Source organism: Cynocephalus volans, chromosome 7 (genome assembly GCF_027409185.1).
Source record: "Cynocephalus volans isolate mCynVol1 chromosome 7, mCynVol1.pri, whole genome shotgun sequence".
Lineage (NCBI taxonomy): Eukaryota > Metazoa > Chordata > Mammalia > Dermoptera > Cynocephalidae > Cynocephalus > Cynocephalus volans.
Window position 1 is genome coordinate 146,481,297 of NC_084466.1, and position 27,607 is coordinate 146,508,903.

The 27,607-nt window shown below is 37.2% G+C and overlaps 1 protein-coding gene across 1 annotated transcript; it reads left to right on the top strand.

Moving 5' to 3' along the window:
* Positions 1–6,043: 6,043 nt before the first annotated feature.
* LOC134382252 (pancreatic triacylglycerol lipase-like) lies at positions 6,044–26,833 on the top strand. The gene is made up of 12 exons (XM_063102683.1): positions 6,044–6,089; positions 7,224–7,378; positions 8,235–8,357; positions 10,232–10,366; positions 11,111–11,222; positions 12,480–12,599; positions 12,713–12,832; positions 17,237–17,355; positions 20,715–20,844; positions 21,944–22,052; positions 22,709–22,873; positions 26,770–26,833. Exons 1-12 carry the CDS (start codon positions 6,044–6,046, stop codon positions 26,831–26,833), a joined length of 1,398 nt encoding a protein of 465 aa, XP_062958753.1.
* Positions 26,834–27,607: the final 774 nt, after the last annotated feature.

Consider the following 27,607-nt stretch of genomic DNA (forward strand, 5'->3'; position numbering starts at 1 on the left):
GCCATGTCTTTGGTTTTCTGGTTTTTTACTTTGTATTGCTTACTATGCTATTAAATCAATGCTTAATAGTGTCTGTTCATCTCAACACTGTATTTGTAATAGCAGGTTTAAAATCCTTGTCTGCTGGTTTTATCAGCTCTATCAGTTCTAGATGTCTTTCTATTCATTGATGAGTCATATTTTCCTAATTATTTGCATGTTTAATAATTTGTGATTGGATGTTGAGCATTAATAATTTTATATTATTGAGTACATTTTCTTCTATTCAAGACAGTTGTAGGAATTTAATTTTTGTTGTTGTGGGAGCAGTTATATTACTTGAAGATCAACATGACGTTTTCAGGTCTGTTCTTGAATTGTAAAGGTAGGTTGAGAATAGCCTTTACTCTAGGGCTTTTCCAGCCCTCCTCCTAAGTACAACCTTTTCAGAGTGTCTATTGAATGCTCTGATCGTTCAATGAAAGTTCTTATTCTGTTGCACTGAATCTCTGCAAATTGTAGAAGCTCCAAGAGTTATTCAGCATATAAATTCCCTCATTAACTGTTCTTTCCTCATAGGTGTTATTGATCAGCTTCATTGAATGGTATTCTTTGCTTGTTTGTCTTAGAATTCATACCAAGTTTCAAGTGCATCCATATGCCAATTATTGGAGCTCTTCATCTTTGTAGCTTCTTCCTCTCCAATACTCTACTCAGCAAATTCCAACTATTTTGAACTCCATGAACTCTGATCTCTGTCTCCTCAGCTCAACAATTCTACCTTGCTCTGCTTGGATTTTCCCTCTTTGCCCTAAAGTCCAGTAAATGCCTCCAGGCATATAGCTACAGTGAACAGAGACGTCTCCTCATTTGCTTTTCTTTTCTCATTTCTTACAGTCTTGCACTGCCCATTGTCTAGTCTCTGAAAGCCATTGCTTTATGTATTTTGTACAGTTTTTTAATTATTTATGGTAAAAGGGCAAGTCAGATACCAGTTGCTTCATCGTGGCTTGAGATGAAATCCCTCAATAATCCCTGTGATTATTGATATAGACTTTGCTGCTTTCCTTACAAGGCTGGTTTTAAAATGCACATGGTGTAACAACAACTGGCTTAGCCTGCCCCTATGAGAGGATCATGAAATAATTTTTAATTGTTCAAAACCCATATCATCTTAGGTACTGAAACAAAAAAAATTTTTAGTACAAGTTATCAGTTTAGTGGGTTTTTTCTTTTCTTTCTTTCTTTCTTTCTTTTTTTTTCTCTTTTCTCTTTTGTGCTTTCTCACTTTTTTTTCTCTTTCAACACACCTCCCAATATGCATGTTGTGACCTCTGGGTCTGTTGAATTTTGCATCTTTACCTATTTGTTCTCTCTTCCTACTCAATGGCACCTGGAAAATCTTGTTATTCTATTTCTTAAAACGCTATAGTTGGCTTTCATTCTAACCCACTTAAGAGTTAATATTTTGAAAGGAGTTTGGAGTAGCTACAAAATGGGTCATGTAGATATACAATAGGGTTACATACCTCTGAAAAGCCAACTGGATTGGTAAACCCTTATTTGTGATGTTAGGGAGAATAAACTTGATCTAAAATTCTGTGATCCAATATGGTAGCCACTAGCCATAGATGATCACTGACTATTGGAAATGTGGCTAGTGTCACATGTTGAAATTATATTCTTTTGGATATATTGGATTATATAAATTGTTAACACTAATTTTAGTGGTTTCCTTTTACTTTTTCTTAATGTGTCTTGCATTATATTCCTATAGGGCAGTGCTGATCTAGAGATCACAGGGCAGGGGAAAGGGGACTGGGGTTTTAAGAAGGACAGTAGCATAACCAGTTTGCATTTTAGAACTGATTGTCTGGCAGTGTATATAGGACAGACAAAAGAAGAGACAGCCTAAGGGCAAGGAGAGCAGTTAGAACATTACTGTGATGGCCCAAAAAAGGATTGTCATAATCAATATCACAAAAGTTGCATTTCTAAAAAAAAAAAAAAAAAAGTTGCATTTCTATTTGATAAAAATGCTATATAGTACATCAGTGGTAGAGAACCAAAATACAAATAAAACAAAAAATTGATTATCCAACAACTACGTGTGTGAGTTTGTTTTGGAAAGCAGATGCCTAGCCTTACACAGGGGTATACATACACCTACTAACGTTCTGCTCTACTCATTCCTGACCATTTTTTAAGATCAGCTCCAGACTAACACAGCCAGGGAGAACATGGCTTCTGGTGATTGACACAAACAAGTCATTTGGGGCTGGTGGAAAGAATTTATCCCTCCAGATGCAGCTCTCCTACTTACCAACTCTGTGTCCCTGGGCAGGCTGCTGAAACTCTCTTAGCCTCATTGTCTCTATAAGACAAATAGCTAAACCTTCTATGGGTTTGGTGAGAATTAAATGCAAAAATCTTATAAAGAATAGAAATCAAAATAATTAAAACTATAAAATTTTAGGTATGCTAGCTATTGTATTCCACAAACTAAAACATCTTTATGCACAACCAAGGAGAGTTTACTGTAATTTCACTCCCTATGTCTGAGTGAACTACACCCCTTCACTTTGGTGGAATGGTTGCTCTGGAAGGTGTTAAGCAAAAATAGTCCCCAGATCATCACACTATTTTTCTGCTCAGGGAATTTGGAATCCTAGGCAAGCACGTTTTCCTTCCCATCAATGACCCTGGCATTAGACTGAGCTAAATAAGAGGAGGGCAAGCCAACTTCTCTGAAGGTTAAGTAAATGAGACCCTGTTTGGCAAACATCCTGTTTATCTGTCCACACAAGTGTTCCCTGGGTCCTTCTTTCCCTCACCTGGAGTTTGGTATTACAATGTTGCCAAAATCAGAGCTTAAACTCAAGTCAATATTTAATTCCAATGCCAATATAGTTACTTGATTGGAATCATCCAAGTTTGGCATTTTTATTTTTAAAAGTCCAAAATATCAAAGTAAAAGTTGAGTCAATGCCATGTAATTTCTGCAGCATCTAGGAGACACAAAATTATTTTACAATGAGAACCAAACTCGGCCGCAATATCATAAGGTAGCTGGGGGAGGGCTGCCATAGCTTTAGCACCCTTTGCAGGGCCCACCTTTCAGCCTGCAATTCTGATATGTTACGAGTAGCAAAGGCTGGTGGAAAGCAGGGTTTTGCAACAATGCAAAAAAATAAAAATAATAACAAAAAAATAAACACAGGTCCAGATAATGTAAGGTGCATTTCCACTAAACACCGGGGTATCATATGATCTCACAGTGACTGTGAAACAACGGTCATCACCAGGGACTGAATTAAAAATACCCAATAAGATCAAAATTAAAATTAAAATTCTACCAAAACAAAGTGAAAAATTCATCAATTTTTTGGTTTGTTGTTGCTGTTGTTGTTTGTATTTTGAGAAGTAGCAGTACAAAGCTGTTTAAAACCTAAGTACTATGCAAAAAGTCCATTAAGTGTTGGTGTTATGCATAGTACCATCCAAAACTCATGGTGAAATTCACAGCCCAGGATTGGATGTTTGGTATCTGGACTGATCCCCGAAGTGGAAGAAAATCTGTTTGTCAAGGTAATGTTAATTGCTACAACTCTGAAATCTAAGTAATTTAAAATAATAAGAGTTTATTTCTTGCTCATATATGATCCAAAAAGGGTGCTTATTAGCGATGGACAGGTTTCCTCCCAGCAGGGATCCCAGGCTGCTTCCATCCTGTGGTTCTGCCAGCTGCAACACATGGCCTCCAAGGTTGCCGTGCTTGTCTGCATCGAGCACAGAAAGACAGGTGCATGAAGGGCCACATGTGGGTTGTAATGAACATGATTGGACAGAAGCACATCCATGTGTTCACGTCTCATTGGCTTGAAGTTGGTCATGTGGCCCCAACTTCCTGCCATGGGAAGTTGGGGAATGGAGTCTACTTCTACTTCCTGAAAGGAGATGCCAGAAATCTCTGCCACATGATATATGACATTAATAGACACTCCTAGAAAGCATGTTAGTGGCCTAAATGAAACAATATTTTTTATAAAATTTCACAACCTAGCTAAAGAGTTCAGTAGGATCAGACTAGGGGAAGCCATTCATCCAAAGCTGACATTACAGAGTGATGACTATCTACCGTTCCCTTATTAGACTTTGTCACATTTGAAAAATTGAATCTCCCTAAAACATTCTAAAATTTAAACCTATCTCAGTTTACAAAATAACTCCCCATAACCTCTAGTCCCTGTTTCAGAATTGGGGGAATTTTTGTCTTAACTGTATAGCCTATATGAGCAAAAGTCACTCCAGTTGTGGCTTAAATTTTGTACCATCTAAAATGCCACCTTGGAAATTTTGTGTGAATTGTTTGGTAATGCACACAAAATGTACATTACATCATGGTGCACCCAGAGTGAACAATGGCTTCAGTAGGATATGACTGTAGGGTCAATATAGCATCACCATGACTACGTACTACAGAGATGCAAGTCTTCAGTTCTTAGAAGATTCCGGATGGTTTTTTGGTTTTGTTGTTCTTTTTGCTTTGAGTAAAAGAGGTCCCACAATTCTTTACTGTGAGATTGTGCAGGCAGTTGTTACTGTATCAATTATGCAAAATCAATTGCTTTTCATATTCATTCTCTCATTTGTTTATTCATTCAACAGGGATGTGTTGAGGACCTGGTATGTACTAAGCACTGGGCTAGATACTAAAATGTGACAAGACCCAGAGAATTATAGCCTCTCTGAACTTCGGATCCACAATTGATTGGGATGGGTCTCAAGAGAGAAAAGTTGTAAGGTGAGGCATTCTTAGAGGAAAGCGAACCACCCTAATCAGTCCCCTGAGGGGATTAAGGACTGAGATAATGAAAGATTCAGTGGGAATTGGCCATGGCTCCCATTCATGGAATTCTTTCTTTGTGCTTTCTGTCCTTATTTTAACATTTCCTTTGCCAAACTTTCTTGAAATTTCTGTGTACACAAATAATTTTGTTGCTATTGTATGTACCTGTAACCTTTGTTAGAAGACTGAAATATGTCCTGACCATCTTTGACCTTCAAAAGTGGCAACTGCGTAGGATTCAACCTGTGTCTATGACACTGTCAGGCTAAATGGTTCTGATCTCTTAAAATGATGGTATCCCATTGCAATCTGTCTAAAATTTATTCTATGCAATCTATCATAAACTACATAGGTACACATACTTTTCTATTAGAAATGTTTCTTTCAGATTATTTTTCCCAGACCATTTTTGTCCAAGTTCGATTTTTATTCACTATTATTCATAATTTCATCTGACGGTGGGGTCGTTGATTTTACGTCTAAGCTCTCAACATACCAATTCCTTCTGTTAGCTTGTGTATTCTTCCTTCCATGTTATTGCTGAGAAATAAATTAGTTAGGTGGTCTATCAAAATAAAATATCAACTGCTTTTGTGGAAGGAGTAAACTCCCATGAACTGCTTCTATTTCACTGTTTTCTGAGGGTAAGTCAAGGTCAGACAAAAACCATATGATATGGTAAGCTGTTAGTAGTTGTTTTCAAGACTGCTGTTATCAAAGCTGTGAAAATAATTCAGCTTCACACATGCCCGCAGATAAGCACAGAGAATTGTAAACTAAAAAGGGGACCGATTAGAACCTTCACTATAATGGAATTACGGTGATTCTGAATATTATGTGATCAAACTGAGGAAACTTTTCATATCTACCTCTTTCTCATCTTCTCACAAATGTTGTAGAAAACTTTTTTTACTCTATCAATTTTGGTTTATCTATGATTAAAATTAGAAATACATCCTTGGAACGTTCCCTCTTTTCATTCCACTTTTCCATGGTACTGTTCCAAAGATAAGGTTTGCCTATAAAAGGACCTTTTGTTGCTATCCGGTTATGTGCAGACCCTGACGCAACTGCCAAGGTAAGTTGAAAATATTTTTTCTAGGCCTAATTTATTAGGATTTACCCATTTTCCACCAAGGTCTAAATGAACTTAAATTATTCAACCTCCTAAAAGCTTATCTAGCCAGACTCAATTATGTTTGTAACTTTACATAGATGCTGCTACTCTGGACACTGTCACTGCTGCTGGGAGCAGTAGCAGGTAAGAGAAAATATGTATGTGGAGCTGGGAGAGACTCACTCACTGCTCAGTACTTACGAGAAGGGCTATGACAGCTGAATTCAGGCCACTGTGAGGATGAGGAGAGTGAGGGAGACGCGTGATGAAGAGCACAATCTACGGTGCCCAGTTAAACATGATTTCAGATGAACAACAAGTATTTCAGACAAACAACGAGTATGTGGCATATTTATACAAAAAAAATTCATTGTTTATCTGAAATTCAAATTTAACTTGTGCTTTTATTTGCTGAATCCACTAACCCTAGCTCGGAGTCAAGTGAGCGGTTTGAACCCTGGTTTTACCATCTGCACCAGTGCCCTGAGCAAATATCCTTTACCCCTCTGTGCATCAGTATCTTTATCTGTGAAATAGGGATATTAACATCACCCCCTCACAGGATAACTGTGGGACTTAGGTATGACAAGTAAATCGTCTTGCCCAGCACCTGACACATAGTAAGATTCTGAGAAATGCAGCCCCCACGGCAGCTACTACCCTTACTCTTACTATGAACCTGGAATCCATCATCGTCGAGAGCTCTGCCTTTGAGTTGTTCCTTTACAGGGTAACACTCAAGCCTAGAGTTCTGTCAAACTATGAGGTTTTGTTTGATCTTTGACAAGCAATGTCTTTGGCACAGGAATCGAGGGCGCCCCTCAAACATAGGCCAGAGATCTAAATACTCAGCCAGAGCGGAGATGTAAAGTTTCAGCTCTTGCAAGAAACTTAACTCTTCCTCCATTCAAAGCCCAAAGCCCAGTGATGGCTCATCACCAAGGCCTGGGGACACAGGGCAGCTTTTTTATTGGGTCCCAAGATCTCAAGGGAGACATCTGAGTTGAGAAGATAAAACAAGTCCCAGCAAAGACTGAGCAGAGACACAAGGGAAGCCAGAAGTTCGTACCTGCTGAAAATGAGGACCAGGAGCTTCTCTTTCACAGGGCGCTGCTTTTTGAAGCTGTTTTGTTGCGAGTGTGTGGCAGAAGGGCATTTGGGGATGCAGAGGAGACAATGTGCCATGAAATATAATTTGATGCATATTACGGCAGAGAGACCATTGAAAGGAGCATTCTGGTTAAACTAATATCCCTGAAACACTTCTGGTGATTGCAGGAAAAGAAGTCTGCTACGACAGACTCGGCTGCTTCAGCAATGAAGAGCCATGGGCAGGAACAGCGCAAAGACCCCTCACAGTATTGCCCGATTCTCCAGAAGACGTCAACACCCGCTTCCTCCTGTACACCAACGAGAACCCAGACAGCTATCAAGTAAGGACGCTCGCTGATCTGGGGACTAAGTCCCATCTGTTCTATGTAGTCAGGACACTGAATATTCGAGTCTTCCAAAGACAAAAAGTCAGAAGGTGGAATTTGCACCTTTGTAGACTTCTAGAGTAGTGAGCTTAAGTATTATTGTATGTAACTTGTTTATAAAAGGTCCATATACTTCATATTGTTCTTGTTCTACCTCCATGGCACCATTTAATGACTATTCTAAATATGGGGGTGAATACATACGGGGGTACTTCAGAAAGTTTGTAAAGAAATAGAATTAAAATATAATATGTATCTTCCCATGAACTTTTTGAAAGACACTCATATATATTTTATATATATATTGATATAGGTGGATTACATAGATAATATATGTAAAATATAAAATACCCTGGTATGATATATATACAAATTCCAATATTATGTGTGTGTTTTTATATATATACATATGAATGTTCATGTCTTTTTATATTAGATAGATAAATTAATAGATTATACATATTAGTTGGAGTCTTCAAGGAGTCCAGGAAAGATTTGAAATATCTTTTAATTCCATTTTACACAAACTTTTCAAAGGGACTTCATATATGTAGACACACACACACACACACACACACACACACATGCACACACAAAGCCTTCCATTGTGTGGAGACAAGATTTTTACAACCAATGTTATAGCAGACATATTATCCTAAGTTGAACAACTGAAAAACGTGATGCCTGGGAATGGTTTTGTGGTGACGATTGTGCATGGTTCGATTGTCCACCTACCACCATTTTCACGTATAAATGGTTCTACTGCAGACGGTATGAAAGTTCATATTAAACATTTTTCTCTACAAAACAGAAACTTGCTGCAGATTCATCAACTATCAGTAGCTCCAATTTCAAAACAAGTAGAAAAACCCGTTTTATTATCCATGGATTCATAGACACAGGAGAAGAAAGCTGGCTGGCCAATATGTGCAAGGTGAGACATGGTCATCACTTAAGGGAAGGTTGTTTCCAGTGTGATAACTAACAACTGGTAAAGCGCTGGCCTCAACAGAGGACAAATGCTAGTCACCATGGCATGGAAAATCCTCAGACCCCTCTAGGCCTGAGGATTCCCAGGGGAGGTCCAGGAGGTGGTGGTGTGGAGAGGGGGCCTGGGACAGTCAGGCGTTTGTTGGCTCCAGGTAGTGGTTATTTCATAACTAATATGGAGGTGTATCAAAATTTGAGCAACAGAAGCTGCCACACAGGTGCATACCAGCTGCTTATAGGCCCCTGTTCTTCATTAGCTTTTCATTTCATATGAGAAGCCAAGAGCTCTTAGTTTGCCTGAACTAACTCATTTCTTTTCAATGTTCGCTTGCTGTTCTGTGATCTCCTCTGGCAACAATACTTAGGAAAACTGGGGGATTTCATTTCCAGCTTCTGACATTTCAACAACAGTAAATTTAGTTTATTTAATTTGCCTTTGGCTATGTGCCCTGTGATAATGAAGAATTAAAAGACAGAAAATCAAATAGAATAATTTTTTTCTACTAACTGCTGTTGCTTGAGGAACATTATTATTGATTATTTATTTGTGTATTTAATAATGTATTCATCAAATTTCTGTCATCCCCTGGGGCACAAAGGTATAGTCATTTCTTCAGAGGTGTCAAGAAAAAGACACAAAGGTCTTCCTAAATGCATTTAATTCCAAGCCTAAGACTCAACCCAACAGGTGAACCAAGTCAACTCCAGAGCATATCCATTGATCCTGAAGACAGATAAACTATCTAGGGTCCATTCATTTCAGAAGTTCAGCAACAATTAGTAAAACCACCACTTGTCTTCCAGAATAATTTAAATCTGATGATTTCGGGGAAGAGAGTAGGACAGATTTCTATACAACAGTGAAGAAAAAATGATTTTTAGCTCAAGGGATTATACATTTTCTAGACATGTGCATTCAATTTTCTAGGATCCCCTTCTTGCAGTTGACTGGGCTTTGACAACACTGTTGTACTATGATAGAGAATACAGTGGATTAAACTAGAAAGCTAAAGTTTCCAGATTCCAGTACTGGCTCTATCCGAGCTAACCACAATATTAACAAATCAGTTCTCTGCTCTTGGTTTTTCCTTTTGTAAAAGGAAAGAATTGGAGATGATTTCTAAGATTGCCTCATTATTCTCTAACACTTTTTGGGAAAAGGTGAGGATATATGTAAATATACACTCAGACAAAATTCTTTCCAGAACTAACCTTCATGAAACCACAATTGTTCCATATCAAACAAATTTTTTACTAGATGTCTGGAATGCTATGTTTTGATGTGAAAGAACTCTTCAGTGATGTACAACCAAATGTGTTCATCTATCATGGGAAAGCTTACCTCTTTATTTTCTAAGTATATCATTAAGGGGTCCTAACATAGTCTTTGACTCATTCAGCAAATTTTATTGAGTACCTACTCTGTGCTAGAAACTAGGCGCTGAGGATACAGCACCAGGATATGCATCCTAGTAAGGGACAATGTTGTCTTATGACATTTAGGATACTCTAACTAGACAATCCATTGTATCAAATTTCATGTGTTTTCCCTGAATCAAATATCTATACATCTGTAATGGTAGAAATCCCAAAAATCCAGTTTCCACTATGGCAAACCTCAAGTTTAGAGCCCATGTTAAACTTTAGGAGGAATTCCGTATCCATAATAGACTAGAAATTTTGTTCACTGGTTTGGGGGAAAAGTGACATGATATTGTAGAGGTCAAGGAGGGAGTTTATCCTGGTCTTCCAAAGTGTTAATTAAAAATTAATGAAGACCGTGAATTACAAACCTAGTTATTGTGTCTCTCCCACCAGAACATGTTGCAGGTGGAAAGCGTGAACTGTATCTGTGTGGACTGGAAAAGTGGCTCCCGAACTACATACTCAAAGGCCACACAGAACGTCCGGATTGTGGGGGCAGAAGTGGCATATTTGGTTGAATTTCTTCAGGTAAACTCCCTGCGGGTTGTATAAGAGCCCATACACATCGCTCTCTGAATTCTTTTTCCAAGAAAAGGCTGTAGGTATGATGATTGGTAAAGACGTTTATCTGCTGAGATACTGCTTTCCCCTTGATTGAGAAGAAAAATGCATAAAACATCTAGATTTGGACTTGATCAATAACCCTAGTTAGGTCAATACACTAGTTTGGTTTTTGTTTGCTTATTTGTTTGTTTAATGGACTTATTTAAGTGACTAGGTAGATTATCTCTACTTAATTCCACCATGATTTGTTTTAGTTTTACCAGTTATTACCAAGTTGACATAGCAATGTCAATTCCAAGAGTAAACTAGGTGTTCAGTTTTAGTTTGGGTTTTTTAAGAGAAACACAATGATAATAAGCTAACCTAGTTTGTTGATCAAAAACATAAAAAATGTAATACTTAAATGTGTTTAAATAATTGCTATCATTATTATTGTCTAACCCAAATACTTGCTTCATCATCTCTGGGTAACAAGTCCTCACGTCCGTCAAGGGTTCTCTGTACATAGAAAAACAGCAAAGTAGGTCCCAATTTCCACAAGTTTAAAGTTAAGCCCATTTCCATTTTTCATTATAACTGTAGGGGAAAAAAAATAGGAAAGTCAATTGCTCTGAAGGAGCAGTGTGTCTTAAAACAGGAGGTTCTCCCGTGCCCATCTTGAATTCTGCCATCCTTGAAAACATTCTCAAGAGCTTTTCTTTCCAACAGTCCTCATTCGGGTACTCACCTTCCAACGTCCACGTCATCGGCCACAGCCTGGGTTCCCACGCTGCTGGGGAGGCTGGAAGGAGGACCAATGGGACCATTGGACGAATCACAGGTTGGTCAAAACAATGAAAGCTGCAAAATTAAACTAAAGGTAGCCTATATGGGGTGAAAAAGGAAAATACAGGGTGGAAATGTGGTGCAGCCCTGCTGTTTACCTTTAAACATTTTCTGCATTGGGCCACATGATCAGAAATCAGTATGTCCTGAAGCCTTGTGAATTTTTATTGGTATTGATGTTTGGTTGATAGCGCTCTGTTTAACATGTAATTATACTGCACATGACTAAATGTGAATTAAGAACATCCCAAGATCTTATTCCTATCTATTTCCATGTTGTCAGGTATCGACAAAGGACAAGTTCCATGAATAGAATAAATAACACAAATACTAGAATCAATAGAATTAAACCAAAGAGCTCAAATTTGTATAATTAATTCCATTCTGCTTCCATAGCAATTGCTAATGAGCCCAAACCTTATCAACCACAGCCATAGAGCTGTGCTGCTCAGGTGGTCAGATTGCCCTGAGTTACCAGCTCTGCATGCTGCTAATCAGATGATAAATGTCATTTACAAACCTCAGACTGGCTGCATTTTGACAGTTGGTTCACATGTTGGATACACAGGTTCTATAAAAATACTGTAACCTTTTAAGAGAGACATTGCTACCCTGGATCTGAGAAATGACTATTTCAAGAAATCCTCACTATACTCTTCCTTCTTGTAACATTCTCTCTCTGACCTTTTTCAAACTTTGGATAAGCTGGTTGCCTCTGGATTGGTGGCGGGGGATGTGGGCAGGGGGAGGCGCATCTTAAATGCCTCTCTGTTAATTTGCTGAATAAGAGCTCTGCACAGAACATACTTTCCCATACTCTGTAAATGATTACCACAGCCTGCACAGCAGGACACTGGGATACAAGGATGTGGCCTCAGTGGCAGTGAAAGCCAAGGTCCTTGACCTCATGGGAGTTTATGTCTAGTGTGGACTCTTTTAACCTGAACATCGTTTAGTACAGTGAATCCTGGATCTGACTCTTAACTGCTGCTGGTGACCAAGATTCTCCCAGTGACTCAGTATCCATAAATACGTGCAAATTCTATGGTTTCTCCAAAATTCACCTTAAAGCAAATAGCAAACTAGAGGCAGATTTCCCTTCAGAACAGGCTAAGGTAAGGAAGAACTCCTTCCTGTCTTTCCATGCATGACTCATGATTACAGCCGATTCTTGCACTCAGTTCTGGAACTACAGAAGAAGGTGTGTGTGCATGACCACTGACAGATAGTTAACACCACGTATTTACTTTAGGGTTGGATCCAGCTGAACCTTGCTTTGAGGGCACCCCTGAATTAGTTCGATTGGACCCCAGCGATGCTCAATTTGTGGATGTAATTCACACGGATGCTGCCCCTTTTATCCCCAACTTGGGTAAGTTCCTCAAGTCGTCCTCCTAGAAGATTTTTGAGACCATACATGGAGTACTTTAGCGTGTCTTGTCTACGCATTAGAATAAGCCTTCCCCTATTTTTAAAATTCTTCAGGGTTTGGATTGAGTCAGACTGTGGGCCACCTAGACTTCTTTCCAAATGGAGGAGAAGACATGCCCGGATGTGATAAGAACATTATCTCTACGATTGTTGATGTAGATGGGATCTGGCAAGGTAAAATCATTATGTGTGCAAAGAGATTTTCTTAGTGGAAAGTTTGGATTTTGTTTTTCTAAACTAACTAAATATTTTGGAATTGTACTGTTCTCACATTTTATAAAACAAAGGACTTTCAATTGTATCTCAGAGATATAGGTTTTATATAATCCCATTTGTCTAATTTTGCTTTTGTTGCCTGTTTTTTTGAGGACCTCTTCATAAAGTCTTTGCCCAGGCCCATGACCTTAAGCATTTCCCGTATGTTTTCTTCTAATAGTTTCATGGTTTCATGTTGTACGTTTAGGTCTTCAACAAATTTTGAGTTGATTGTTTCATATGGTGAGAGATAGGGGTCTGGTTTCAATCTTCTGCACGTGGATATGAAGTTTTCCCAGCACCATCTCTTGAAAAGACTGTCCTTTCCCCAATGAATATTCTTAGTGTCTTTGTTGAAAATCAGCTGGTTGTAAATACATGAATTTATTTCTGGTTTCTCTATTCTATTCTATTGGTCTGAGTGTCTGTTTTGATGACAAAACTATGATGTTTTAGTTACCATAGTATATTTTGAAGTCAGGGAGTCTGTGCTTCCAGTTTTGTTCTTTTTGCTTAGGATTGCTTTAGATATTTGGTGTCCTTTGTGGTACCGAACAAATTTTAGTATTTTCTTTTAATATTTCTGTGAAGGATGTCATTGGTATTTTGATAGAGATTACATTGAATCTGTAGATTGCTTTTGGTAGTATGGTCATTTTTACAATATTAGTTCTCCCAATACATGAACATGGAATGTCTTTCCATTTCTTTGTGTCCTTTTCAACTTCTTTTATTACTGTTCCATAGTTTTCCTTATAGTGATCTTTTAACTCCCTGGTTAAATCTATTTCTAGGTATTTTTTAATAACTTTTGTAAATGAATTGCTTTAGTTATTTCTTTTTTATTTTGCTTGTTATTGGTATATAGAAACACTACTGATTTTTGAATGTTGATTTTGTATCTTGCAACTTTGCTGAATTCATTTATGAGTTCTATGAGTTTTTTGATGAAGCTTTTAGGGTTTACTATATATAAGTTCAAGTCTTCTGCAAACGGAAAATTTGACTTCCTCCTTTCCAATTTGGATGTGCTTTATTTTTCTCTCTTGACTAATTATCCTGGCTAGGACTTTCAGTACTATGTTGAAGAGGATTGGAGAGAATGGGCATCCTTTCTCTCTTGCAGTTCTTAGAGGAAAATCTTTTAGCTTTTCCCCATTCAGTGTGATATTAGCTGTGGTTTTGTCCTATCTGGTCTTTATTGTATTGCAGTACATTCCTTCTATGCCCAATTTATTGATGGTTTTTATCATAAAGCGATATTGAATTTTATCAAATGCTTTTTCTTAGTCAATTAAGGTAATTATATGGCTTTTGTACTTCATTTTGTTAATGTGTTGTATTACATTTACTGATTTGCATTTGTTGAGCCAATCTTGCATGACTGGGATGAAACCCACTTGGTCATCATGAATGATCTTTTAAATACGCTGCTTGATTCAGTTTGCTAGTATTTGGTTCAGGATTTTTGCATCCACGTTCACAGGGATATCAGCCTAGTGTTTTCTTTTTTTAGTTGTGTGCTTGTCTGATTTTGAAAACAGGATAATGCTGGCCTCATAGAATGAGTTTGGAAGAATTCCCTCCTCTTCAATTTCTTGGAAGAGTTTGAGAAGAATTGGCATTCATTATTCTGTAAATGTTTGGTAGAATGTAGCAGTGAAGGCATCAGGTCCTGAGCTTTTTTTAGTGGGAGACTTTTAATTACTGATTCAGTCTCATTACTTGTAACTCAAGTTTTTTATATGTTTTTGGTTCAACCCTGGTAGATTTTGTGTGTCTAGGAATTTAACAATTTTCTTTAGGTTTTCCAATTTGTTGGCATATGTGGTTGTTTATAATAATATCTAACATTCCTTTGTACTTCTGTGGTATCAGTTGTAATGTCTCATTTCTTCTTTATGATTTTATTTATTTGAGACTTTTTCTTTCTTGATTAGTCTAGCTAATCATTGTCAGTTTTGTTCATCTTTTCAAAAATCCAACATTTTGTTTTCTTGGTTTTTTGTACAGGGTTTTTTTGTTTTTGTTTTTGTTTTTTTGGTCCCAATTTTCTTTATTTCTGCTTGGGTCTTTATTATTTTTTTTCTTCTACTAATTTTGGGTTTGGTTTGTTCCTGCTTTTCTACTTCCTTTAGATGCATCATTAGGTTGTTCATTTGATATCTTACTACTTTTTTGATGTAGGCATTTATTGCTGTAAACTTCTCTCTTAGTACTACTTTGGCTGTATCACATAGGTTTTGGTTTGTTATGTTTTTGTTCTCATTTGTTTCAAGAAAATTTTTAATTTTCTTCTTAATTTCTTCTTTGACCCATTGGTCATTAAGAAGCACATTCTTTAATCTTCATGAATTCAGATAGTTTCAAAGATCCTCTTGCTGTTGATTTCTAGTTTTATTTTTTGGTGTTCAGAGAAGATACTTGATATAATTTCAATTTTTTTAAATTTGAGAACTCTTTTGTGGCTTAACATATTGTTAATCCTGGAGAATACCTGATGTACTGATGAGAAGAATGTATATTCTGTAGCTATTGGGTGAAACATTGCTTAAATGTCTGAAAGATTCATTTGATCTACAGTGCAATTTAAATCCAAACTTTCTGTATTAACTTTCTGTCTAGGTGGTCTGTTCTCTGCTGAGAGTGGGGTATTCAAGTCACCAACTATTATCATATTAGAGTCTATCTCTCCCTTTAAATCTAGTAATATTTGCTTTATATATCCGGGTGTTGCAATGTTAGGTGCATTTATGTTTACAACTGGTATATGCTCTTGCTGAACTGACTTCTTTAAAATTGTATAATGACCTTCTTTGTCTTTTTTTACAGTTTTTGACTTAAATGCAGTTTAATCTGAAAGAACTATACCTACTCCTGCTTGTTTTTGGTTTACATTTTCTTGAAATGTTTTTTTCCACCCCTTCACTTTCACTCTGTGTGCATTGTTACAGGTGAAGTGGATTTTTGGTGGGTAGCATATATTTGGGTCATTTTTTTTTTTTTTAGCCAATCAGCCAGTTTATATCTTTTAGTAGGGGAATTTAGTTCATTTATATTCAAGGTTACTACTGATAGGTGACAACTTACTCCTGTCATTTTGTCCATTGTTTTCTGGTTATTTTGATTATCTTTTTTTCCATTCTTCCTCTCTCATTGTTTATCATTGCAGTTTTGTGATAATGTTTGATTCCTTTCTCTTTCCCATTTGTGTATCTGCTTTACTGCTGAGTTAAATTCTTTTGCATTTTCTTCATGGTGGTTATTGTCCTTTCATTTCCACATGTAAGATTCCCGTGAGTATTTCTTGTAAGGTCAGTCTAGTGGTGATAAATTTGCTCAGTTTATACTCACCTGGAAAAGACTTCATTTATTTATTTATTTGTTTGTTTGTTTGTTTGTTTGTTTGTTTGTTTATCTCCTCTATTCCTGAAGGGTAGCTTTGCTAGGTATGGTATTTTTAGCTGGTATTCTTTTTCTTTCAGTGCTTCGAATATACCATCCCATTGTCTCCCACCTGTAAGGTTTCTGATGAAAAATCTGCTGTTAGTCTAATGGGGAGTCACGTATATGTGACCTGATGCTTTTCTCTTACTCTTTTTAGAATACTCTCTTTGTCTTTAATTTTTGACATTTTAGCTTTAATGTGCCTGGGACAATCCCTTTTTGGTTTGAATCTATTTGGGAACTTTTGAACTTCCTGGATTTGTATGGCCATCTCTCTACCAAGACTTGAAATATTTTCAGCTATTATTTCATTAAATAAGTTATCTATGCCTTTTCCCTTCTCTTCTCCTTCAGGAATGCCTATAATTCCAATATCTGTTCACTTAATGGTGTCATTCTTGTAAGCTTTTTTCACTCTTTTTTGTTCTTCTTTCTTTCATTTTTTCTCTGACTGGGTAATTCAAATGACCTGTCTCTGAGCCTAGATATTCTTTGTTTGGCTTGCTCTTGTCTGCTATTTGTGAGAAATGTAGGTTTTCTTGAGAGAAGAGGACATGAAAAGTCTATAGGAAAAGAATGCTGTCAACTTTCCAAAGACCTAATTCAAGGAATATATTACTAAGCTATACTTATATCTGTATGGACCAATGTTTTCCTCCTAAAGTTATTTTTCCATTGTATTTAGCTATGGCATTAACTATTATAAACTTAAGCAGTATTTAACTTCTGATTGCATCATGAATCATAAATACACTTCATAACTGATTTTGTTCAGTGACCTCCATGAATTCACGCTAATTAGAGAAATCTATTCAACCACTATATTCTGATCATGACCTTAACATGGAAAAATAAAATCTGTTGCTGATCTTAAAGGAACTCGTGATTTTGTGGCCTGTAATCACTTAAGAAGCTACAAGTATTATTCTGATAGCATCCTCAACCCTGATGGCTTTGCTGGATTCCCTTGTACCTCTTATGAAGATTTCACTAAAGTAAGTAAACTCTACCTTCCACATAAAGAATATTGTGATTGTCACAGTCATGTCACATGTCAGTCATGTGGGTCACCGTACATGACATAATTCAGTGAATGTTTACATGAGGGTTCTTCAAAAAGGAATTGTGAGAAATGGAATTAAAAGATAATACAAATATTTCCATGAACTTTTTGAAGACCACTCATACTTTCAAATTTATTTATAAAGTAAACCATAGATGCATATTTTAATAATGATAAATTAGATAACTTTAGAAAATTGGCTCATCAATTAAAATTTCCCATGTGTATTACTCCATTTCCATAATTTATAACAAAATACCTGAAACTGGTTGATTTATAAAGAAAAACAATACTTATTGCTTACAGTTTCTGAGGCTGGGAAGTCCAAAGTCCATCTGGTGGTGGTGACAGCAACCCAGGGGTCTCACATTGCAAATGGTGGAAGCAGAGAGCAGAGTGAGAGCAAGACAGACTCTCCTCTTCTTTTAAAGCCCTCAGAACCATACCCTTGACCACCATTTGTAATCCATTCACTACTGCATTGTCCTACAATCCAATCACCTCTTCAAGGCTCCACCTTTCAATTACCATAATAGGATTTCCCACACTCTTAACAGTCACACTGGGGGCTAAGTTTCTAATACATGAAACTTGGGGGACACAGTTCAAGCTTCAGGGAGTTTTGGGGGGACATAATTCAATCCACTACACCATGTCTAACTTGATTTTTATCATTTTCTGTATTTATCAAGTAAATACTAAAACTTATTTTGAACATAGTCCTAAACAATAATAACAATAAACTAGTTCATGAAAATCCAAGCAATGTATATAGAATGCTGGTAAACATGGAAGGTTTTTCTTAAATGTGCGCATTTTATACCACATAATTATGGACATGTGGACATTTCTGTTCAGTCTTATAACTGCCAAGAATTTTTGAATTTTTATCTTGTTTGGTATCCTCTTATATCTAGGTTGGATTCTTATATGTGATCCATCTATTATTGTCTGATGGTTTTTATAAAATTAACTCTCTTTATCACTATAAATACTTTCAAGTCAAAATCTGTAACCTATGACATTCAGTAAAGATAATTTCAGGTAATGAACATGCTAGACGAAGTCATACCTACCAAGCAGATATATATACCTGAGTCATTAAGGGATTGATCCAAATTCTGGTTTTACTATTAAGCAGCTGAATGACTTTAAGCGAAACACTTCTCTAAGGAAGTTTCTTCATCTAAATGTAAATAATAATGATGGACTCTATATTTGGTGGGAGGACTTAATGAGAAGAGATATGTTAATTACTTGCTCAAAACTAAAAATATAATAATAAGCGTTTAACAAATGCTAGCTATTATGGGAGAGAGGATTCATATCTTATTCACACAATAGCTTGCATTTATAGAAAGAATGGAACCCCTCCCCCTTCTTTCTTTGGCTTAACTTTATTTTTATGTGCTTCCCTAATACCCAACATTAGGTAATAGGGAAAAGAAATAAGGACACCAAATAAAAAGCTTTAGATCTCATCAGATTGAAACAGTCTGATTGAATGATATGAACAGTCCTTTCTGGTGATACTCAGCACTTTTATAAGAAAACTGTCTCAGTCTTGCAGATTTCTCTGCTGTTATACTTCCTTCTCAGCTTCTCTCCAAGCTAGTACTGGGACCAGGTGATCGTGGTGGTGGTGGCAGCGTGTTTGTTAAGCAGAGAGAATGACCTGGGGGCCCACTGGTGCAGGGTCTTTCGGCTCCTGTGGATTCTGGGCAATATCCCTGTCTGCCTTATTGATGGACACACTGCTGGCACGTAGAGGTGAAGGCTGGGGCTGCTCTATTCTTCTGGCTTGGGCATTGCCCTCAGAGAGCTTTGGCCATTTCTTCCTGGCTGGTCCAGTCTCTCCTTGCCTTTTACTGAATGTAGTCCCTGAGACTCTGTGTTAAGCCCAGCATCTGGTGCATTGATCCAGGTGCCCACCACTTGACTTTACTCTGGAGTGGGCTTGCCCCTGTATAATGAGGTGCTTATCCTGCGAACTCTGTTTCTCCCTCCCCATCTCTTTCTCCCACAATTAGTTGATCCAGAAAGAGGGGACATTTTCCTATATTATATGTCTTCCCCAGACCCTAGCCTCATAATTAAACCTTAAAATCCACCTGGGGCATTTTCTTTTCACACTGGGAAAATTCTGGGATCAGAATCCCTCAGGCCTTGATATGCTGGATGCGAGCTAAAGGAACTGAGAAAAGCCTGACTTTTGATCCTATTATTCTCTGATTTGTTCTTCTTGTACATATCAGAAGCTGATCAAAACCTCCTGTTCTTTTGTACTGGGTCTTTTTAAAATAAATTCTCACCACCTTGCAGAGAGATGCCTGTCTTAGGGCAACATAAAGAGGCAAAAGAGAAAAAATAAATATATAAATATGTATAGGAGTCCCTGGGTATTGACAGAGGATTGGTTCCAGGGCTCTCCCCCTCATACCAAAAACTGCTGATACTTAACTATTTTTTATAAAATGGCATGGTACAGTCAGCCTTCTGTATTTATGGGTTCCACATCATGGAAGCAAACAACTTCAAATTGAAAATACATGGAAAAACGTGTCTATACTGAACATGTACAGACATTTTTCTTGCTCTTATTTCCTAAACAGTACAGTGTAACAACTGTTTTTAGAGCATTAACATTGTATTAGGTATTATAAGTCCATCTAGAGATTATTTAAAGTATAAAAAAGGATGTGCTTTAGTTATATGTAAATACAATCTTCCCTCAGTATCCCTGGGGCATTAGTTCCAGGACTTCCTTGGATAGCAAAATTTGAGGATGCTCAAGTTTCTAATATAATTGTGTAGTATTTGCATATGATCTATGCACATCCTCCCACATACTTGAAACCATCTCTATTTATAATATCTAATACAATGTAAATGCTATGTTAATAATTGTTATACTATACAATTTAAAATTTATACTACTTTCTATTCTTGTATTATTGTTTTATATTGTTTGTTTGTTTGTTTAGGATGTTTTTTATCCCCAGTTGGCTAAACGTGTGGGTACGGAACCAACAGATAATGAGGGCCAACCATGTATATAAATTCTTCCACTCTGTAATTTTTAAGTATCATGTCATTTTACAGTGAAATGGATGATTTAATGTTGGGAATAATGAGATGCACTGTTAACTTTTGCTGCTAAGACCCTGCTAAAGTCTCCTTTGCCATCAGGACAGAATTGACTTTAGAATATTTGAGTTGCATCAACATGTAGGAAAAGCCAGTGCAGTAATGAAAGAGCACCCTCATTCATTATTTCTTTGTTTTCACTAGAACAAATGCTTCCCCTGTCCAAGTGAAGGCTGCCCTCAGATGGGTCATTATGCTGACAGATTTTCTGGGAGGACAAGTGAAGTGGGCCAGGAATTTTATCTAAACACTGGTGATTCCAGTAATTTCGCCCGTAAGTTTCTATTTTATTGACCTTAAATTCTGAATGCTATGTTTTTATCATGTACATTGAAAATGTACAATATTGGTTTTCTATGCAAAAGCTCTAAATACCCCTCCCCAATGTGGAAGAAAGCTCAATGTCGTGCTCATGATAATTATGGTTAATTTGGGTGGCAGACAGAGTTTGAGGCCTGAACTATTAATGATACAAAAAGAAAGTTTTTCACATTTGACTCTGGTGCTAAATTCAGGCTTCCTCTGTCTCAGCCTCTTTGTTTTCAGTCAAAAGTTTCACTGAGCAAAATTCTGAAGTTTTTGTACAAGCAGAAAAGAAATCCAGGACAGAGAGAGATGGCGGAGGTTGCGGGAATCGGAAGGAACTGACAGTTTCTAGAGATATCTAGGACTGTAGAGTGGCTGGGTGATGGGACTTAGAGGATGTGAGAACGGTGAGGCAGGAGGACAGGATCCAGGTTTCCTTTGTGAGTGACAGAGGAAAAAACTGATTTGGACGAGAGTCACTGGGGTTAACAGAATTGTAAAGTCTAAGGACAAATCTTTCCCTTCCCCAATTTGGCCTAGATTAACTCCAAATGGCAAAAACTGATAGTTCACTATTGGCCAGTACCACAGGAAATTTCTTTTGATTACCACAAATTAATACATCTACAATGGCAATGGAAGTTTTAAAAGTAAATATACATAATGTAGACAAAAAGATGACAGTGCTCTAAAAGTGGGTGATCTCTAAAAATAAAATTAACAGAAATGTCACACTGTACTATTTTTCCACTACCTGTTCACTTAAAGATCTTATAACGCTCAAGAACATATTGTTAGGTTAAAAAATGGAAGTAAATGTATTATTTAGTCTCTTGGCCTGGAAAAAAACATCTATTAAGTTTGGGAAGATTTTGAACACCCTTCATTCCCCAATACCTGTCCACTGAACATTTAAGAAAAGGAATGCCTATGACTATTTCATCAGAAGAATTACCAACAGCAAATCTAAATAATTCAACATTCAGCAGTCATGGGATCCGAATTAACTTGTTTTCTGTTTCTTTTTTCTACAAGCTGACGTTTTGCAAAAATCTTTCCCCATGCAGGTTGGAGGTATAAGGTAACTGTCACACTGTCTGGGAAAAAGGTTACAGGACATGTGCTAGTTTCTTTATATGGGGATAAAGGAATCTCTCAGCAGTTTGACATTTTCAAGTGAGTAATATATTACTCTAAGCTTCTTAAATGTTGAAATACTGTGCATGTATAATGTAAGTTATCAACATAAGAGTTTCTTCATTCATTACTATATGGGAGTAGAGTACTGTCATAATAAAAAGGAAGAAATTGTTTCGCCCTCGCATCTTAATGTATTTCAGTACTCTGTTTCTAAATTTTTCTCTGCTATTTCCTGAGAAAACTATTAATGTTTACTTTGATGTCTGGCCTTTGATTGATAGTCAGTAAAAAAGTATCCTACCAACAAAACAGCTGAAATAAGATGACATAATGATGTCATCTATGAAATTATAAAACAATTGTGACTAAAACATGTTTGAATTTTATTAAAGTAAAGATGACAATAAAGTAATATGAGTCATTGATGGCAAATGAACTGCTACTGAGTCAACATACACGTCTGAATTTGCATGAACATTTAGAATGACAGCTCATTTGGTTAGAGTACAGTATTGTAACACCAACGTCAAGGGTTCATGCCAGCCTGCTGCCAAAAAAAGAATGACAAATATACAACCAATCACCTTACCTAGAGATATGCACTCATATATGTATATATTTACATTTAGGGTTGTTTATATGTATATTTGTGTATGTTCACAAATGTTTCTGTTGACTTCTTAACTCCCCAGGGGCTCTCTCAGCCCAGACAGTACTCACTCTAAAGAGGTTGACGTGGATGTGGAAGTTGGGGACTTGCAGAAGGTGAAATTTCTTTGGTATAACAATTTGATCAACCTAACTCAACCCAAAGTGGGAGCATCCAGGATCACAGTGGAAAGAAATGATGGAGAAGTGTAAGTAATGAAAATCAAAAGGAATTTGAAATATTAAGTTTTTTTCATAATTCTGTTTCCACTAAAAGTCTACTTCATGTTAAACCTCCTACATTGATTTGCCTACAACCTAGTCACAGTTGCTTTCTAGTACCTTTGTCTCTATAGGAGAAAGTAGAGACTTTAGGGAAAGAACTTTGATAGATTTGTAAAGAAGTGTTTTGTTATTTGACACAAATTGTTAGAATGAGAATCTGGCTTCATAATCCTAGGAGAAAACAATGTTTTATTTGGCAGCTGTGCCTTGTGCTGTGTGTGCTTAATGCGTGCATCTTCCCCAGACTTCCTGGGCTCGCTGAAGTTCCACTTGCATCTTCAGGAACACACTTAACTTCTCAGGGATGGAAATAGGCTGTTCTGTATCACTGGATTTCTCAGTGAAGACAGACATCCAGGAGACCAATCCTTTTTTCTAACCAAGACTGTAGTGTACATGAGCCAAAGGATGTTTACCATAGTAAACTACCAAAAGAGCTGATCTGGTGATGATTATAATAATAGCAATATTAGCCCATACGTGTTGAGTATTAAGCAAATTCTGAAGCAAAGCCCTGTGCTTCTGTCATCATGTCGTTTGGTCCTCATAAAAACCCAATGAGGAGACTTTTATTTCTGCAAAAGATGGAGTAACAGAGACCAGATTTCCCTTCCCAATGGAAACAATAAAAAAACTCAGACAAATATATAAAACAACAGTTTTCAGGACACCGAATATCAAAAAATAAAAGATGCCTGATAGACAAAAAAAAAAAAAAAAAAAAAAAAAGGTGGAGGCTTGATAATTGTCCCAACTCAGTGCCTTGGGAGAGTTCCCAGGATGTGGCACAGGCAGCAGATATTTAGGCAGAGCCCAGTGGACTCCTTAAGTTGAAGAGATAGAGCTAAGAATCCGAAAATCCAAGGAAACTGATTTCATGGGACAGCATACCAGAGAGGAGAGAGCTGCAGAGGGAGATCCCAGAGATCTGGAGAGTCCCCCTGAATATTGAGCAGAGAGCTAATCAGCACATTTGTGAACAAACTAGCCAAGGCCAGTGAAATATCCATTTGGAGGGATTAGAGAAAACAGTGTCCAGTATTCTTGCATGAATGGGAAAAGTACTTGTTTCCACCAACCACACTGGGAAAGCTTATATTTAAAGGACATTGGATAGAGTATCTAGGAAGGTCTTGCCTCATAATGGAAAATAACTATCCTAGACTGAGCAAGACCTGAAATGAACAAGCTGTTTCTAAGTAGCTTAAATGCACCCCAGAACAGAGCACAAAAATATTTATACAGATACAAAACGATCTGGCAGAGAACAAGATAAAATCCATCCACGATAGCTGACTTTGACTCAAAGATTCTCTTCCTACGAAGAAGCAGGAAAATACGACCTATAAGAGAATAGTCAATCTATTGGCAACGAACCAGAACTGACACAGATGAAAGAATAGCAAAAAAGGACATAAAATAATTATTAAACTTGTATTCCATTCGTTCAAAAAGGTCAGTAGAGCAGGGCATATATATAAAAGACCCAAAGTGAATTTCTAAAGATGAAAAATACAATGTCTCAAATGAAAACTACAGAATGCAATTAACAGCAGATTAGACATTGCAGAAGAAATGATGAGTGAACTTCAGCACGTAATAGAAACAATCCAAAATGAAGCACAGACGGAAAGAATCATTTAGAAAATGAAAACATCAGTGACCCGTGGCACAACTTCAAGAACACTAATTAGCTTGTCTTTGAAGACCCCAAAGGAGGAGAAAAAAACATATTGGAAGAATAATTGTTCTAAAATTTTCAAACTTGGTGAAAACTATAAATCAACAGATCCCATCCAAACTCATCAGAAACATAAAGAAAACACAGCAACGCACCTCAGAACCAAAATCTCAAAACCAGCTATAAAGAGAAAATCTTTAAAGCAGCCAGAGAAAAAAGAAACATTACGTATAGAAGAGTTAAGATGAATATTACAGATTTCTCATCAGAAACGATGCAAGCCAGAAGACAGCGGAACAACATCTTTAAAGTGCTAACCTAGAATTTATACCCACAAAAATATCTTTCAAAGACAAAGATGAAAGACTTTTCAGACACACCAAAGCTAAAAGAATTCATTACCAGCAGGTCATAGTACAAGAAATGTTAAAGGGAGGTCTTCAAGCAAAGGAAAATTATACTAGTTGGGAAAGAATCTACAGAAAGAAATTAAGAGCACAGGAAATAGTAACTACATTTGTCAATACATGAAATTGTTAAATACTGTTATTTAAGTCTTCAAAACTAATTGATTATTTAAAAATTAATGCCAATATATTGGGAAGGGTTTATAATATATGTATAAATAAAATGTATGATAACAGTTCCATAAAGGACAAAAGGGTAGAAATGTAAATATATTATTAGAAATTTCTTATACCATATGTAAGTTGGTATAATATCACTTGAAAGTAGAATTTGATAAATTACAAGTATGCGCTATAATTTCTAAAGCAACTGTTAAAATAACAAAACAAAAAAAACTATAGGTAATAAACCATCAAAGGGGATAAAATGAAATAAAAAAAAACATAAAACACAAAATAAAACATAAAAAGAAGTGAAAGGAAGGTTGGCCGCTTAGCTCTGTTGCTTAGAGCAGTAACATAACACAAAGTCCAGGGTTCAGATCCCCGAACACGCCAGCTGCAAAAAAAAGAGGTAAAAGAGAACAAAGAACATAGAGGAAAAATAGAAAGATAATAGACATATCAAGAATCATATTAAATAAAAATGGCCTAAAATACACCCTTGGTTCCATTCATCTCCAATTCTAGACAATTCTAACTACTCTATGGTGAGAGCAGGTCAGTTGTTGCCTGGGAAAAGGAAGATGCGAGGGGGTGGGAAAGAGGAATTACAAAGAGTAGGAGAAAATGTTTAGGTCATTGGATAAGTTTACTACCTTGATTTTGTTGATGGGTTCAGAGGGGTGAATGTGTGAGAGAGAAAGAAAACATCAGTTTAAATGTGGAGTTTATTATAGATCAATTGAAGCTCCAATAATCTGTTAAAAAAAAAAAAAAAAGCCTACCCTGTAAGGCAGGTGCTATTATTTTACAGATAACTCAGTGAAGGCTCAATGCCAGAGTCAAATGCAGGACGTTTGACTCCAGCAAGTTCTTTAGTACTGCAAAACAATTCCAGTTCACCTTCATTCATATATAGATACTGTGTGTCCTTCATTTCTTACGTCCTTTACTAAGATTAGTTTTCAACTTTTAATTTACCATGTACAGGCTTCCAGCCATAAGATCACATGGAGGATCACAAAGATGAAGAAAAGCATTTTCTGACCACTTTTTATGGGCCAGGCACTGTACCTATGCTACTGTATTTTATTAAAGAAAATTAGCTCCACAGCATCCTAAATGTTAATCAGTCTCAGTGAGAAAAATCAGTCATTTCTGTTCAATCACTGAACTGAAATGAGAATGTCAGCCAGCACAGCCTCGGGACCTCAGAATTCTCACGATGGGCTGGTTTCTTGTCATGCCGTTGACTCTGCTTCTCCTCAGTTGCATTGGTTGACATGTGCCACGTGATCAGTAATGGCTTTTAGGATGTGACAAATGAGCCCTGCCCATTCTTTGGGGTGTCCAGTGACAGCTGCTCTCTCCGCTATTGCACAGCCATAAAATAAAACAGGGAAGGAGAATTCGGTCGTCCGTACAGGAGGTCTTCCCTCAGCCGATGTCTGGTCTGGGCACAGGGGGTGTCCCTCGCTCAGACTGAGCAGGAGAGCAGAGCCAGTCCTCGTGCTCAACACACCAGAGGTGTGCCAGGAAGAGGTGACTGTGTGTTGTTTTCTCTCCACAGGTTCGCCTTCTGTAGTGACAAAACTGTGAAGGAGGACGTTCTGCTAACCCTCACCCCGTGCTAGGAGGCTGCTGACACGTGACCGCTGACTCTTACTGCTAATAAATCTAGTGGTGAAGCAATACGTTCCTTTCTTCTGTCATCCATGCCAATTATTTCCAAAATGATTAAAATCCAAAATTTGTTGTTGGTGTGAAGAACCACAAATGACTGTTGAATTTTGCTACATATTGTGTGGCATTTGAGCTTGAGAAACTATTTACATGACACTGTCATCATGTCCATCATTAATATTACTGATATCATTCTGATCACTTAAGGCAGACTCGCATGGCCAAAATGACCCCCTTTTGGTTGGCCTACATGGAAAGTACCAACCTTTGCTGCTTTTCCCATCATCTTTAAGTTCTGTGTCTGCTCCTAATCAGACATCTCAGGGAACATGACACATAGATAAGGACTGGACAGATCCGAAGCTTCCTGGCTAGTGTCCCTGCTCTGAGTGGGGTTCCCCCAGGTCCCTGGCCTCCATGCAACCTGTTTGATCTTTCTAGATGTTTTTCAAACATCTTCCCAATTGTCCTCAGGACAGAATTCACATCCCTTCGTGAGCCTTGCATCAACTCTTCCACTGATATAGTGATGCATGAAATATTTGCCCATATTTCAACAACAAATAAACATTCAGAAACCACATATTCATTCCTCAACCAACATTTATTATGGGCCACAGACTACACTAGCCACTGGGGATGCAGGGGTGAACAAGACACTCTACTCGTGAAATTTATAATTCAGCAGAAAAGATGGAAACTGAGCAGGCAACTACAAGTGCATT